This window comes from Spinacia oleracea, chromosome 6 (assembly GCF_020520425.1).
Source record: "Spinacia oleracea cultivar Varoflay chromosome 6, BTI_SOV_V1, whole genome shotgun sequence".
Lineage (NCBI taxonomy): Eukaryota > Viridiplantae > Streptophyta > Magnoliopsida > Caryophyllales > Amaranthaceae > Spinacia > Spinacia oleracea.
In genome coordinates, this window is record NC_079492.1 from 149,034,938 (window position 1) to 149,048,994 (window position 14,057).

The following is a 14,057-nucleotide window of genomic DNA, read 5'->3' on the forward strand; positions in this document are numbered from 1 at the left end:
TATGCAACAATTGGCTTCTTGCCTTCTTCATTAATCATTATGCAACTTTAGAAGTTAAAATCTATACACCTATATTATGATCAGAACCAATATCAGGATCCACCCAAAAAAATAAAAATTGGATAATATACCACTCAACCGCAAAGAGAATATATAATATAGACCTGATCAACTATATCCCATCGGCCCGACCCGAACAAGCACGGGTTTGGGTTGCCTAAAATATGCATTTTAAACCAAAACCCGAGCCCGGCCTGAGAAACCCGTTTCTGGGTTTTTGCTTGATTTTGTGTGTTAAATCTCGGCCCAGGCCGAATTTTGATCACCTCTAATATAATACCTTCCTCATCATTGTAGTGTCGAGGGCTGCTGTTGGTGCTGTAAATTGATAAGCTTACAATAAGCTCCACTCTTATTTTCTACAAGACTCGAATGAGTTCCCTGTTCTACAATCTTACCATCTTGTATAACTGATATTTGATCTGCATTTTTAATGGTGGATAGCCGATGAGCCACCACAACCGTGGTCCGGTTCTTCATTAGCCTGTCGAGTGCCTGTTGCACCACCCGCTCGGACTCCACGTCGAGGGCACTGGTTGCTTCATCGAGAAGCAATATGGCCGGATTCTTTAACACCGCCCTTGCAATTGCCACTCTCTGTTTCTGCCCACCTGAGAGTTGCACCCCTCTTTCGCCGACCTTGGTGTTGTATCCCTCGGGAAGGCTGCTTATGAAACTGTGTGCATTCGCGAGTTTAGCTGCCTCGATTACTTCAGATTCAGTTACTCCCTCTTTTCCGTAGAGGATGTTTTCGTATATTGATGTTGCAAATAGAGCTGGTTCTTGTTGGACTAAACCTATGTGCCTTCTCAAAGATTTTAGCTTCAGTCTCCTAATGTCCTTGCCTGCAAAAGATTATACATTGAACTTACATTGTTATTTCCACATGAGAAACGATTACGTAAACCTATCTGAACTTATTGTCCTTCATCTGAATTTATTGACCGTAATATCAACTTAAATGCATGGTTATTAAAATCGAGATTCAAAACGTAGAATATTAAGATTCTACGATTCAAATATGGTCTTACGATTCGATTTATGTTTCTACACTTTTTCTTGACCAGCGAAAACCTCGTAAATTTGAATCATGCTTAGAAACAACGATAATTATTGTTTATTTAGCTGGTAAACAACGATATATTTCAATTATTAAGTTTTTCACCTATAATATAAACACTTTCAATGAAATTGGAGAATAAAACCTTGACTATACTTGTTTGTAGAATCTTACGGTTCTACGATTCGATTTAACGATTGGATTCTAAGAGTCTTTTCAATTCAAAGTAGAATCCTGCTTTTGATAACCTTGCTTGAATGAGTATTTTCTTTTTTGTGTCATTCTTGTAATAGAAAAGATCAATAAACGGAATTGATGCTTAATGGGAGGGAGATAATGCTGAGAACACCAGAAATAAAAGTAAAATGGACTAACCATCGATCATCACTTTCCCTGTTGTTGGATCATAAAACCGAAGTATAAGAGCAACCACTGAACTCTTGCCTGAGCCACTCTGTCCAACCAACGCCATGCTTTTTCCTGCGCGAACTTTGAGATTGAAGTCCTGGAAAACTAGCACATCTGCCCTAGACGGATAGCTGAATTCAACTCCACGCAGTTCAATAGATCCTTCGACCTTGGTTAGTTCTTCCCCTGAATCTCCTTTCACCTCGGTCTTTCGGTCTAGCACCTCAAAAACTGATTGAACCATCTGGTTTCCTTTTAGCAGATCTGGTGCCATTGCCAAAGTTTCACCCATGGCTAATGCCGTCACTATAAGAACCATAAATGACTTCATGACAGATTTAAACCCCGATATTCCCTTTCCCATTAAAATAGATCCATACCTGGAATTAAGTTAAACAGGGTCAAGATGTTAATGTAATTCTAGCCAATGAAGTACTACATATGTAACAACAAATTCCCCTCCCACCCAAGAAGAGTAGTAAATTGATTTTAAAAATACAACAATCTAGCGGTATGCTTAAAAAAAGGGTTGAGTTTTCATTTAACTAAGAATAACACAACCTTTTGGACCTATCTTCTTTTAAAGGGCTCCCTTCTATAATAACTTACTATAACAGGTAATACGCTACAATATTTTTTAGTCTTCTTGCTAATTGTATAAAACAAAGGTGTTAAATTTGTCAGAAGGGTCTTCATATTACATATTGTAGCAAGTCATTGTTAAGGGAAGCCCTTTAAACAAACACTCAGCTCTTTTAAGCATATCGCTTAAAGGTTGTACTTTTAGAATCAATTTTTCCCGTTATTAATCAAGTGCTAGGTATATTACACAATTTAACTCGAAGACCTTTACAATAGCTGGACCGTTGTCATACTATCCCATTACTCATTGCTTGATCTTTGAAAGGCTATGATGGTAATCTCAATCACAAACCATGACATTTGAGAAATTATGGCAACTTTACCAGACATCCTAAAACAGTTGCCTAATAAGACTATCCTTTACAAGACAAAGTAAACAATTTGGTATTACTGAATTACTGATGATGGTTCAGAAGACTGTACCATAAAGCAAGGGCATATGAAGAGAAGATGAAGAATTGCGAGACACCATAAAAGATCCCGGCAATTTGACCACGTTTAAATGCACGTTTAGAAGGCTCGAGAAGTTCACGGTCATACAGATCAAGAACCTTTTGTTCTGCACAGAATGCGGCAACAGTTCTGATATTGCCAACAGCTTCACCAGCAAGCATATTAGCACCAAGGTATGCTTTACTTAAGTTGCCACCATATCCTTGCATGAAAAGTTTCTACAAGGAAAAAAACGAATCAAATAAGTTGGAAAAAAACCCATGCTTCTTTCAGACATGTAATTGTGTGAAGGCCTAGAGATTTCGAGACGGTACCTCACTAAAATGACCACTAATAATTAATGGATACATCGACAGAACTACAAGAGTTAACCTCCAGTTCAACATGAATGCAATAATGAAGGCAGTGATGATAAATCCACAGTTGAGGAGCAGAATTGTTGTCCGGTCAACAACAATGCTTCTCAACAAAGTTGCATCACTCTCTAGACGAGATGAAAGATTTGAGCTTGAGTTCTTTGAGTCATCGAACCACCCAATTTCATTACTCAATATAGCTGCAGAAGAAAAACAGATCCATCAAAACCTTGGAAATATAGGAAGCTTTATCTTTATGGTAAATTTGAGTGACTTCACCAAAAGATTTATACTCAAAGTTAGATTGTGAGACAAAAACAGAGACCACAAGATCAAAGTTTACTCTTCAATAATTGCTTCATAGATAACCATGTAATATCCCTCTCAAAGAGGGATCTGATCCATCAATTTACATGCTCATCAGAAGAAACTTTTGAAATTTCTAATGGAAATTGAACTGGTTGAAAGAAGCAAATCCAAGATTTTTACCTGAGAACATTTTTTCTCGCACTCGCAGGGTAAGTCGCTCTCCCATAATTCCGAAGCAAGTGTGTGCAAGACCATGGTTAAAGACACAAACTACAGCACCCCCACAAAATAGCAGAGCAATCTTCCTGATTTCAGTCTGTGTGACATCCCACACTTCATAATATGACACCAATGCCTGTGTAACTCCGAGAGCAAAAAGAGGCATCTCCGCTCCAGCCATTAAACAAAATATGGTACCAAAGACCCCATAGATCCAGTCAGGCCCCACCAAGGAAATAAGTCTACCCCATGTAACTTTCTTCACCAATTTGACAGTCTCTGGGCCGTCTTCTCGAATTGAATCCTTATCAGAACGGAAACTGGCACCAATACTTGTACTATAAGATAGCTCTCGGGAATATTTCACACTGCAAGATTACCCAAAAGAAGATCAATAAGAGAACATTGTTTGTGAATATACAGTGTATATCCTTAACAGATACCTGCATACCTCAAAGGTCGTTCCATGGTTGGCCCCCGGGAAAGATGTGGCAGTGAGGAGGCCGTATCTTGGAGTTGAATTAGTGATGAATATGCACTGTCTGGATTAGAAATTAGCTCATCATGGCTTCCAGTTTCCACTATTTTTCCGCCTTGGACAACTGCTATGATGTCTGCATTCCTAACTGTGGACAGCCTGTGTGCCACAACCACGGTTGTTCGACCTACCATGACACGGTCAAGTGCAACCTGCACACTCTTCTCAGACTCTGCGTCAAGTGCACTTGTAGCTTCGTCAAGTAGAAGTATTGACGGGTTTTTCACTAATGCACGTGCTATTGCAATTCTTTGCTTCTGGCCCCCAGATAACTGAATTCCCCTCTCACCTACCTGCAATCACAATTTTAGATACACTTTACCAAGAAGCTCTTGAACCATGTCTTTTGATTTGACACATTAGAGAGTTTTCACACTACCATCACAAAGCAAGAGGAACAGATATTGTTTCTCTAAGACGGTGAGACCTTCAGCCATACACATTGATTGCATCAGACAAATACTAGCTAGGTGATACCATTTTCCAGAAGAGGGAAAACATTAAATTTAAGGCTCTGTTCTACTTATGTTTACCTTATTTCCACTTATTTCAGGAAAAATAAGTTCAGATAAAAAAAATTAGGAAAAATAAGGGTTAACCAAGTACAATTTATAACTAAACTAAGTTTTGATAAGTTCTAATAAGTTCAAATAATTGAGAAAAAATAAGTGAAAATCAGGTGAATAGAATGCACTCTAAGTAGCGGTAACATCATAGGAAACTTTTTTTCCCACCGAAATTTGTTTTCTATAAATTTGTTTCAGTGTTTTTAGAGATAATGAAGTAGAAATACCTGAGTATCGTATCTCTCTGGCAAGTTATTAATGAAAGAGATGGCCTCTGATAGTTTGGCTGCACGAGTGATCTCATCAAGAGTAGCATCGTCTTTTCCATACAAAATGTTTTCTCTGATACTTGTAGCAAAAAGTGCGGGTTCTTGATTGACAAGACCAATTTGGTGTCTAAGCCATTGCAGATCAAGTTCCCTGATATCATTTCCATCCAAAAGTATATGTCCAGCAAGTGGCTCATAGAAGCGCTCAATCAAGGATATCACTGTACTCTTGCCAGATCCACTTCCACCTACAAGGGCAACAATCTTTCCAGCTGGAATATCCAGGCCAAACTTATCAAAGATTTTTGCTTCTGGACGGGAAGGGTAGCTAAAATATACATCCTTGAATTCAATGTGGCCGTCCACTTTATTCAGTTTCCTTCCACTCCTTGAGCTTACTTTGCTAACTGTGGTTCTCTCTATCATCTCAAATATTGGATAGGCAGCTACCCTAGCTCGGAGAAATGCAGAAATATCTGGCGCTGCTTGCCCCAGTGATCTAATACATGAAGTGAAATATCAGTCTACACCTTCTAACAGTAAATCAAAATTACAATGATGCAGGAAAAATTAATGTAAAAGCACATGAAGTGATCTAATACATGAAGTGAAACATCAGTCTACATCTTCTAACAGTGAATCCAAATTACAATGATGCAGGAAAGATTAATGTAAAAGTACAATGTGACCTTTCAATATTCTTTTTAGAGGGATAGAAATATTGAATGCATTGTTGCAGTAACAGCAGTGACTTACAGGCCAGCAATGACAACATTGAGCATAGTGGTGAAAGACTCCCCTCCATTAGCTGTACCCTTGTGAACAACGATGCTAGTATACCAAACAAGCAAAGCCCAAGAAAGAAATAGCACACAGTGCAAGGCACCCATACCCAAGCCTTTGGCAATTCCTCCTTTCTTCCCATATTTGTACGTGTTCAAAAGAGCCAATTTATAGGACTTCACTGCCTTTTCCTCTCCAACAAAGGCTTGGACTGTCCTCACATTTGCAATTACCTTAAAGATATCAAGATGGTAATGAGTGCAAATATTGTACAAAACTGATACTGTCAAAAGACGACATTCAGCAATCACTACCGAGACTAAAGAATTAGAACCTAATGATACAACAATCGTCAACATTACAGCTGAAAAAGATGCAGCAAAGACAAGCAACAGAATTAAAGATTAACTATGAGAATTAGTTATCGGTACCCTGAACCGAAGTGGAGTCCATAGAAAATTTTCACTTCCTTGTTTAGCCATTGAATGGAAATTAGTTCTGTTGGTATAGATTGTTGCTAATTTAAAGAGGAAATCATCAATCCTCCTGAATTAAGTCCTAAACATGCACAAATTAAGGCTAAGAATCAAGACTCATGAACAACACCCCCTTTTAAGTCAGCAAAATTCACAAAACATCCCATAGTGTGCAAAATCTTCATAATTCAAACAACCAATGACACCAAGTAAGGCAAGAAATAAACCCAATTACCACACAAATTTTGTTCGGTGTATATTGAGCTACAAAAGGAAAATGGTGAAGACGGAATTTAATCCCGGGTATTGAGTACAACCCTAGAACCCCCACAAGGCCATAAGTTTAACCAATTATTAAGCTAATTGGCATCCGCAAAAGCCCTAATTAAACATGCTACAAAATTGAGCGATTGCAATTTGCAAATTCTAAAAACATGCAAAATTTGAACCTACTGACACTACAATCGCCAACATTACAGCTGAAAAAGATGCAGCAAAGACAAGCAACAGAATTGAAGATAAACTCTGACAATTAACTACCTGCACCCTGAACCAAAGTGCAGTCCATAGAAAATTTCCACTTCCTTGTTTAGCCATTGAATGACAATTAGTTCTGTTGGTATAGATCGTTGTCAATTTAAAGAGGAAATCATCAATCACCCTTAATCAACTCCTATACATGCACAAATTAAGGCTGAGAATCAACAACAAATTAACGATGAGAATCAAGATTCATGAACAGCACAAAGTGAGCAAAATTCACAAAAACATCCCCATAGTGTGCAAAATCTTCATAATTCAAACAACCAATCACACTAAGTAAGGCAAGAAATAAACCCAATTACCACAACTTTAACCAATTATCAAGCTAGTTGGCATCCGCAAAAACCCTAATTAAACATACTACAAAATTGAGCAATTGCAATTTGCAAATCCTAAAAACATGCAAAAATTGAATAAATGAAAGAGAATAGGGTCAAACCTCTTCAGCAATTTCACCAGCTTTAACATAGGATTTACGAACCCGAGCAATTAGACCGGTGGCGACATAAGCGTAGGTGCCGCCGGCGAAAGCGATAGCAGGGACAATGGAGAGAGTGATGAGACTGATTTGCCATACTCTTGCAAACCCAATTGCAAATCCTGCTATAAACCTGCTTATATAATGCAATATCTTCCCAACCTACAATTTATACAATACCCATTTGCTCAATTTTTGAACATTAACCATAGAAATCACAGTTTCTAAGCAAAACCCCTCAAATTCAAAACCCCTAATTCTTTAGTTACAAAAATCATACCTGTAAAGTTGAAATCGTGCATTTTTATGAAAACTTGTCAATTTGTCATTTACCAATATCGAAGAAAAGAAGGGCATTTTTTTATTTTTTTTGCTCCTTCAACTTTTGAGTATCCGAGAAAGATTGGCGCCGGGAATGGCAGGTGTACGGACTACGAAGTAATGTTAGATTATGGAGATGGAAATTCAGTGAAACACTACCTTTAAGTTTGGTGGTTTTGTGAATTGCTACCTTTTAAAAAGGAAATTATATTTTACTACCTTATAAGTTTGGTTTGTTTGACTAACACTACCATTTGCCGTTTTTTGTTAATGTTTTACGTCTTTGGACTCCACTACAACGGTTATTTAATATGGCAAATGCACAAAATGACAAATGAACAGAGATATTTAAAAGAATAAAAGAAATACACGACGGAAAACATTAACGAAAAACGTCAAATGGTAGTGTTAGTCAAACAAACCAAACTTATAAGGTAGTTAAATTAAAAAAAGTTTTTATAAGATAGCAATTCACAAAACCACCAAACTTAAAGGTAGTGTTTCACAAAATTTCCTATGGAGATAGGTAAATTTAGTTCATTTCAAATTTTCAACCACAATGAAGTCAAAAAGACTAAGAAGTCAATGTTAAAAGTGACTTGGATTCAAAATAAACGCAAGTGATCCGTATCATTAATTTGGTATTGTTACTTATTATGTGTGATTAGTACTGATATACTATCTGTTGATACTAAAAGAGATTGAATTAAGTGACATGTGTTTAATTTGGTCACAAATCACTTGACATATAAAAACCCTCTACAAACCTATCGGTAAATTAGAAAAGAATTGGGGGAAATAAAAAAGAGATAACAGGTGTAGTTCAATTATACTCGTACCAGGTTGGAATCTCACACGAGTCGACTAATCCTTAACCACACACTAGACATTTTGAGAGTAAAGAGATAATCTTAAGGGGAACCCCTCCTTTTGGTCAACCCACTTAGGCCAACGTACTTAACATTTTGAGAGCGAAAGGGATAGTAAAGTGCCCCTCCACCAAAATGGCAATGCATTATTTGGTTTTAATACAAAGTATATAAGAGAGTTACCAGAGTATACAAGAATATGAGATAGTTCAGATGTTTTTCGACAACGTTTTTGGCATACCTCTATTTAAATATAGCATAGTTTTCTATTCTGTAATAATAGGTGTGCCAAAATCACTTTTTGATGTGCTGCCATGTAAAATGTGATGCGTATCTTGATATGCCGACATGTAAAATGTGATACATATCTTAGCTAATACGGAATATGAAAACCCTGCTTCGATACACTGGCTAATTAGGTATCCATGTTGAAACCCTAATAGTTTGGTCCCCTTTTCTAACTCTTTCCCCTTCTTATGGTTTGGACATGTTTGTAACTTGAAAGAGACAAATCAGGCAATCTAAATCAAACAATACCTCAATTACTAAATCGATAAAAAGTCTAAATCCATATTTTCATGCCAAAGAGATTTGAAAATCAATGCAATAAATTTACGATAATCTCATACATGTTTGTAGTTGAACTAAATTGCTGCACATGCAACAGTCTTAAGTCTTAAAGGAGAAAGCTGACAAAAGCCAGATTGAATTCCAATACATTTAAACCAATGGACAATTGTGGTGTAGGCCTAATTCATTAACTCCTTTTAAATGTAACAACTGTCCAACCAATCTTTTTATTTATTGAAAGCAATCTTTATTAATTTAGTTAGGTGGTGAACCTCTAAAATTCAATTTCTACTCTTTAGAACTACACCCATACAAATGTACGTAAGGGCGTAACAAGAATAACATCGTATGTATGACTTTTTGTTAATGAATAACTCCAGTTTTGACAACAACAAAAAACTATCCAATTGTTAGTTACATGTAAAAAACCAGTAAATTGGTAAAAATTGATTGAAAATCCCATTTCGAGTAAATAGTAATGTTGTTGAATTTCAATCTATCCATATTGAGTAAAAGTCGGTTGAATAGAACTAGACCTAACAACAATTTATGTAGTAGTATGTACTACAGGTTATAAAATTGTCGCGTACCGAAAGTTTTAGCTTTTCGTAAGGGGAAATTTTGATTTTAACTTGTTATTTTCAATACATAAATATATACTCCGTATATGATGATTCTTTTTCATGATTCGTAAAATTGTTATTTTATTAAAAAAAATAAAAATAACATAATTAAAAGTAAGTAGATATATCTAGGTAGCAAAAATAATAATTTACCTTTTCAGAAATGGCATCCTGAACTACAAGAATATCACTAGTAATTGCATTAATAACTTCTCCTGTGGAAGCTTCTGTATCAAATAGAGTTATATCTTGATTCAACATGGACCTCAGATATGCCATCCTCATTTTTGCTGCTTGTCTCTCTCCAGTTTGCATCCAACATGCCACCTCTATCACATTTATTAATTTATTATTAATTAATTCCATAATTTTCAAATTCCATATCCATATTATATAAAAATTAAATTAAAAAACTTTTTAAAAAATTAAAACTTACCAACCCATGAAGAGAACAATATAACCACACTAAGGTAAACAAAGTCCAAAGAATACTGCAAAAATTAACATAACAACATGTTATTATTCAGGAGCATGTAACATAAATTTGTACATACTTACACACTCCTAGGATATATAGGAGCGTGTAACATAAATCTGCGCAGTACTAAAATCATTTTGTACGTATATACCCAATTGTGACCTATAAAAAACTTACTTAGTTACTTGTAAGTTGTAACAAAAAGAAGATTTATAATTTGAACATATGTACGTGCTTCTAAGATAGGAGCACGTAACATAAATCTGCGGGGTGTTAAAACCAATCAACTCACTAATCACTATTGACATGTGACTTACTATTGACCCGCCCATTATTAACGCGCTAGCTAAACCTTTTCATTACCCGATCAACTAAAAATTACCCTTTCATTACCCAATCAACTAAAAACGACCTTTTCATTACCTGACCCGCTGGTGCCCGTACTAACCCTGACCTAACCCGCCCAATAACAAGGTCTACTTTTTAACTATACAAAACTTGTAATATAATTACCTTGGCAACTTGAGTAGAAGTTTCTTTAGGGAAGAGGTAAGCAACACCAATAAGATTAATCAACTTCCCAAAGAAGATAAAGAAAACAGGCACAGAAGCACCATGAGCAATAGCACCAATTGAACCAAGAACCATTAACAAAACATCATAAGAATCAGCAAAAGTAAACAGCTTGAAAAATGGAACACTTTTTGTTTTCTTGTTCTTCATTTCTTCATCTTCTTCCTTTGTTTTCCTACTCATTTCTTCCTCTATACTGTAAATTCGCGGTGTTTCGTGTAATTCTATACTCATCTTTTCTTCTTGTAAAAAGATCTAGAGAGAGAAAACTAAGAAGAGTTTGGTAGAGAGAGAAGGAGAGAGGAGTTAATTAGTAGTGGGAGGATGTGAAGAAGTTAAAGGGGAGGTGAGTAGTAGTTGAGAATTGAAGGGAGAGAGTCATTAAAAGTGAAAGAAGGAAATACTTATACAACTGCATGGATGACTGACTATTAACTAAAAATGAAATGACTACACAATATATATGAATGAATATGAATGTTGTTGAATTGTGTTCATCTATTTTTATGGTGGCTTTTTTCTGTTGTTTATTGGGTTTCTGAACTCAACTTCATACTATTATTACTACTAGTTCTTATGGATTGGCATTGGCCCATATATGTACACTTGTAAATTGTACGGAGTAATTTTTTTGGTAACAAAAATAATCAAAAAATAGATTATTACTCCGTATATATTATGGAGTAAGTATGTTTTTTTACACAGTAAGGACTAAGGAGAACGACCTTATTGAAACAAACCTCGCACAAGTAATATATTCAGGCTAATTATATAGGTCAACATTTGAGAGTAGAGGTGATTATGGGGGTATTCTCCACAAACTACAGATAGTGAGTCACAAGGTGAATTCCCTACTATTTTCATTCTCCACCTAGTACGGAGTAATTTTTTGGTAACAAAAAAAAAATCAAAAAATAGATTATTACTCCGTATATACTATGGAGTAAGTATGTATTTTTATACAGTAAGGAGAACGACCTTATTGAATCAAATCTTGCACAAGTAATATATTCAGGCTAACTATATAGGTCAACACTTGAGAGTAGAGGAGATTGCGGAGATATTCTCCACAAATAGATAGTGAGTCACTAGGTAAATTCCCTACTATTTTCGTTGTCCACCTATTAAACTTGCTTGGTTAAAATTAGCACGCACGTTGGGTGAACGTTTTAAATGATTGTGTACATTAAAACAAAGGTATATAAATACAATGTAGTTCTTAATACAATGTACTCCGTCCCTTAATGCTCGCACCGGTTTGATCGGAATCGGTGCAGAGTTTAAGACACTTGAATTGACTTATTAATTTAATTGTGGTAGTTGATAGTGGGGTATTTTTTTAATATAGTTAGTGGAAAATGGGTAAGGGGTAGTGTTGGGGGTGTGAATTTTTAAATGATTTTTTTGTAGGTAGTGAGTTATTCGGTAAGTGTGAGAAATAATATAATATTGGTAAAAAAACATTCAATTTATAGAAGCGGTGCAAGTATTAAGGGACGGAGGGAGTATATGTCGGTTGAGTACGTGTACGTGTAAAATATTGAATTATAGAAATTGTGTATCAAATACGAGTATTGTAACACGTGTCTTACTGTCTTTGTTTTTTGTTCAACTCGATTGTTGTAGATACGTCGTTTTAAGATGAAACCTTGTTAAACTCATATTTCGTAGGTCCTATTACAAAGTTAACAAATAGATCCCGTCAAAACGTACACAACAAAAAAAATTAACAAATTGATGGGAGTAAATTTGATCACAGTAAATACAGATTAATCCGTACGGGGTATAATTTAATCAAGTATTCAAAGCTAGATTATGGGTGTTGCCATGTTAGTTGGATGGTGAAGATGAGAATAATAAAGAGAAATTGGAAATGTCTTAAAATGGGATCAATCATGAAAACAAAAGGACAAATCATATTAATTGGGAAATAGATGGTTCTGTTGATGAATTTCAGAATTTGTATTTTCAGTCAAAATTTAGAAACTTATTAGTTTAGGAGCATAATTATTTCCATGTATATATATGTGGGATCCATTCAATATCATGCAAAAGTTCAAAAAAATTAACACAAATGCTACAAAGTTGAGTACTCGGCTTGGTAAATCGGAAAGGAGGCATACATACACCTTCCAATAGCTCCAGGCTTTCTGAAAGAACAGACTATTCAATCCATCGAGCCCTAGCTGGTGCCTTATTGATATCAATACCATGTAAAGATTCATCAATTTACTGGTTTGAGACACTTCTGATCAGAAACTCAGCATCAGCAGCTGACAGTTGATTACCTCTTCTAACAACTGATCAATTCCCTGCAGACTCTTAGAAGCTGTCTCAATCAAGTCTGTGTAGAAATCCTGAATTTCCTTTGTAATCCGTGTATCAGTGCAACTTAAAGGTTGGAGGTTCAATTTCCAACAAAACGGATTAACCCTGGGTGAACTCGAATCTAATTAGCATATCACTACAAGAAATTGTACCGTTAACGACGAAAAATCCCGTCGTTAAAGTCCAATAATTGTTGATTAATGACGGAATAATCTGTCGTGAACCCGTCATAAAAGGGTGTCGTCGTTAATGGAAAATCCCGTCGTTAACCCGTCGTAAAAGACATTTACGACGGTTGTTCCCATCTTTGTTTGGTTGTTAGCCCCGTCGCAAAAGCCTTTTGCGACGGGATTTTTGACCTGTCGTAATTAGGTTGTCGTTAAAGATACAAATTCTTGTAGTATAGTAGGAAAATTTATCTTACCAAAAATTGGATTAACCATGGGTGGATTTTAGTCCAATAGTACACATTGAGATTGGTAATTGTAATTTTCTATACTTAATGAAGTAATAAGTTAATAACCATGCATGCATACTCAACTAATAAAGCAACCATGCATGAATGATGAAAAGGATGTCTAACTATATGCATTCTTTGGTCGATCATATATATCCTTATCAACATATATAAGGAGATCAATGCACAAGTTATGCATGTATTGAACCCATGATGTCAATGTTCAACCAATTAAATTAAGTTTGTAGAAAGAGAATTGTCAACGTAGCAAATTCCTAGCCCAATACTCGTAATATATAGTGATGCAATGTAATTAATTTGAAGAGTTTTAATTTTGAAAATCAATGCCTTAATCGAGAAGCTAGCAAAAGAAGGTGAGTGATCATTATTATATCACTAACTAACTGTATTTGGTTCACTTATTGCAATTTGCAACCATGTCTATATATGATGTCACGTTGTATGACTTGTATGTGCACATGTACTTCCTTTATATGGAATTAATTTACGTACACTTTTGAATAGTTTTGATGGTATGATAACTATGATTTGAAATAATCAGTAATTTGACGTTCTGGTCTATTCAGCAAAATTAGTTATTTGTTAATTTTGACTTGTAATGTAAACGCAGTTTGATCATAAGTCTTGTGTATATTACTTTACCGATTAAGCAAACCA

The 14,057-nt window shown here is 35.6% G+C and overlaps 1 protein-coding gene across 2 annotated transcripts; it reads right to left on the bottom strand.

The window, feature by feature from the left end:
• On the bottom strand, positions 1–11,127 carry LOC110791881 (ABC transporter B family member 2). Of its 2 annotated transcripts, XM_021996654.2 has the most exons (12): positions 10,535–11,127; positions 9,980–10,034; positions 9,697–9,872; positions 7,122–7,322; positions 5,637–5,896; positions 4,839–5,379; positions 3,959–4,338; positions 3,469–3,875; positions 2,938–3,179; positions 2,594–2,841; positions 1,496–1,908; positions 1–905 (listed from the first exon to the last, which is right to left on the bottom strand). In XM_021996654.2, the coding sequence occupies exons 1-12, from the start codon at positions 10,826–10,828 to the stop codon at positions 349–351; spliced, it is 3,774 nt and encodes a 1,257-aa protein (XP_021852346.1). In that variant the 5' UTR covers positions 10,829–11,127; the 3' UTR covers positions 1–348. The 2 variants fall into 2 exon arrangements, with proteins under 2 accessions (XP_021852346.1, XP_021852352.1); XM_021996660.2 differs by lacking the exons at positions 9,697–9,872; positions 9,980–10,034; positions 10,535–11,127 and adding exons at positions 6,680–6,812; positions 7,441–7,732.
• Between the last annotated feature and the right edge of the window lie 2,930 nt (positions 11,128–14,057).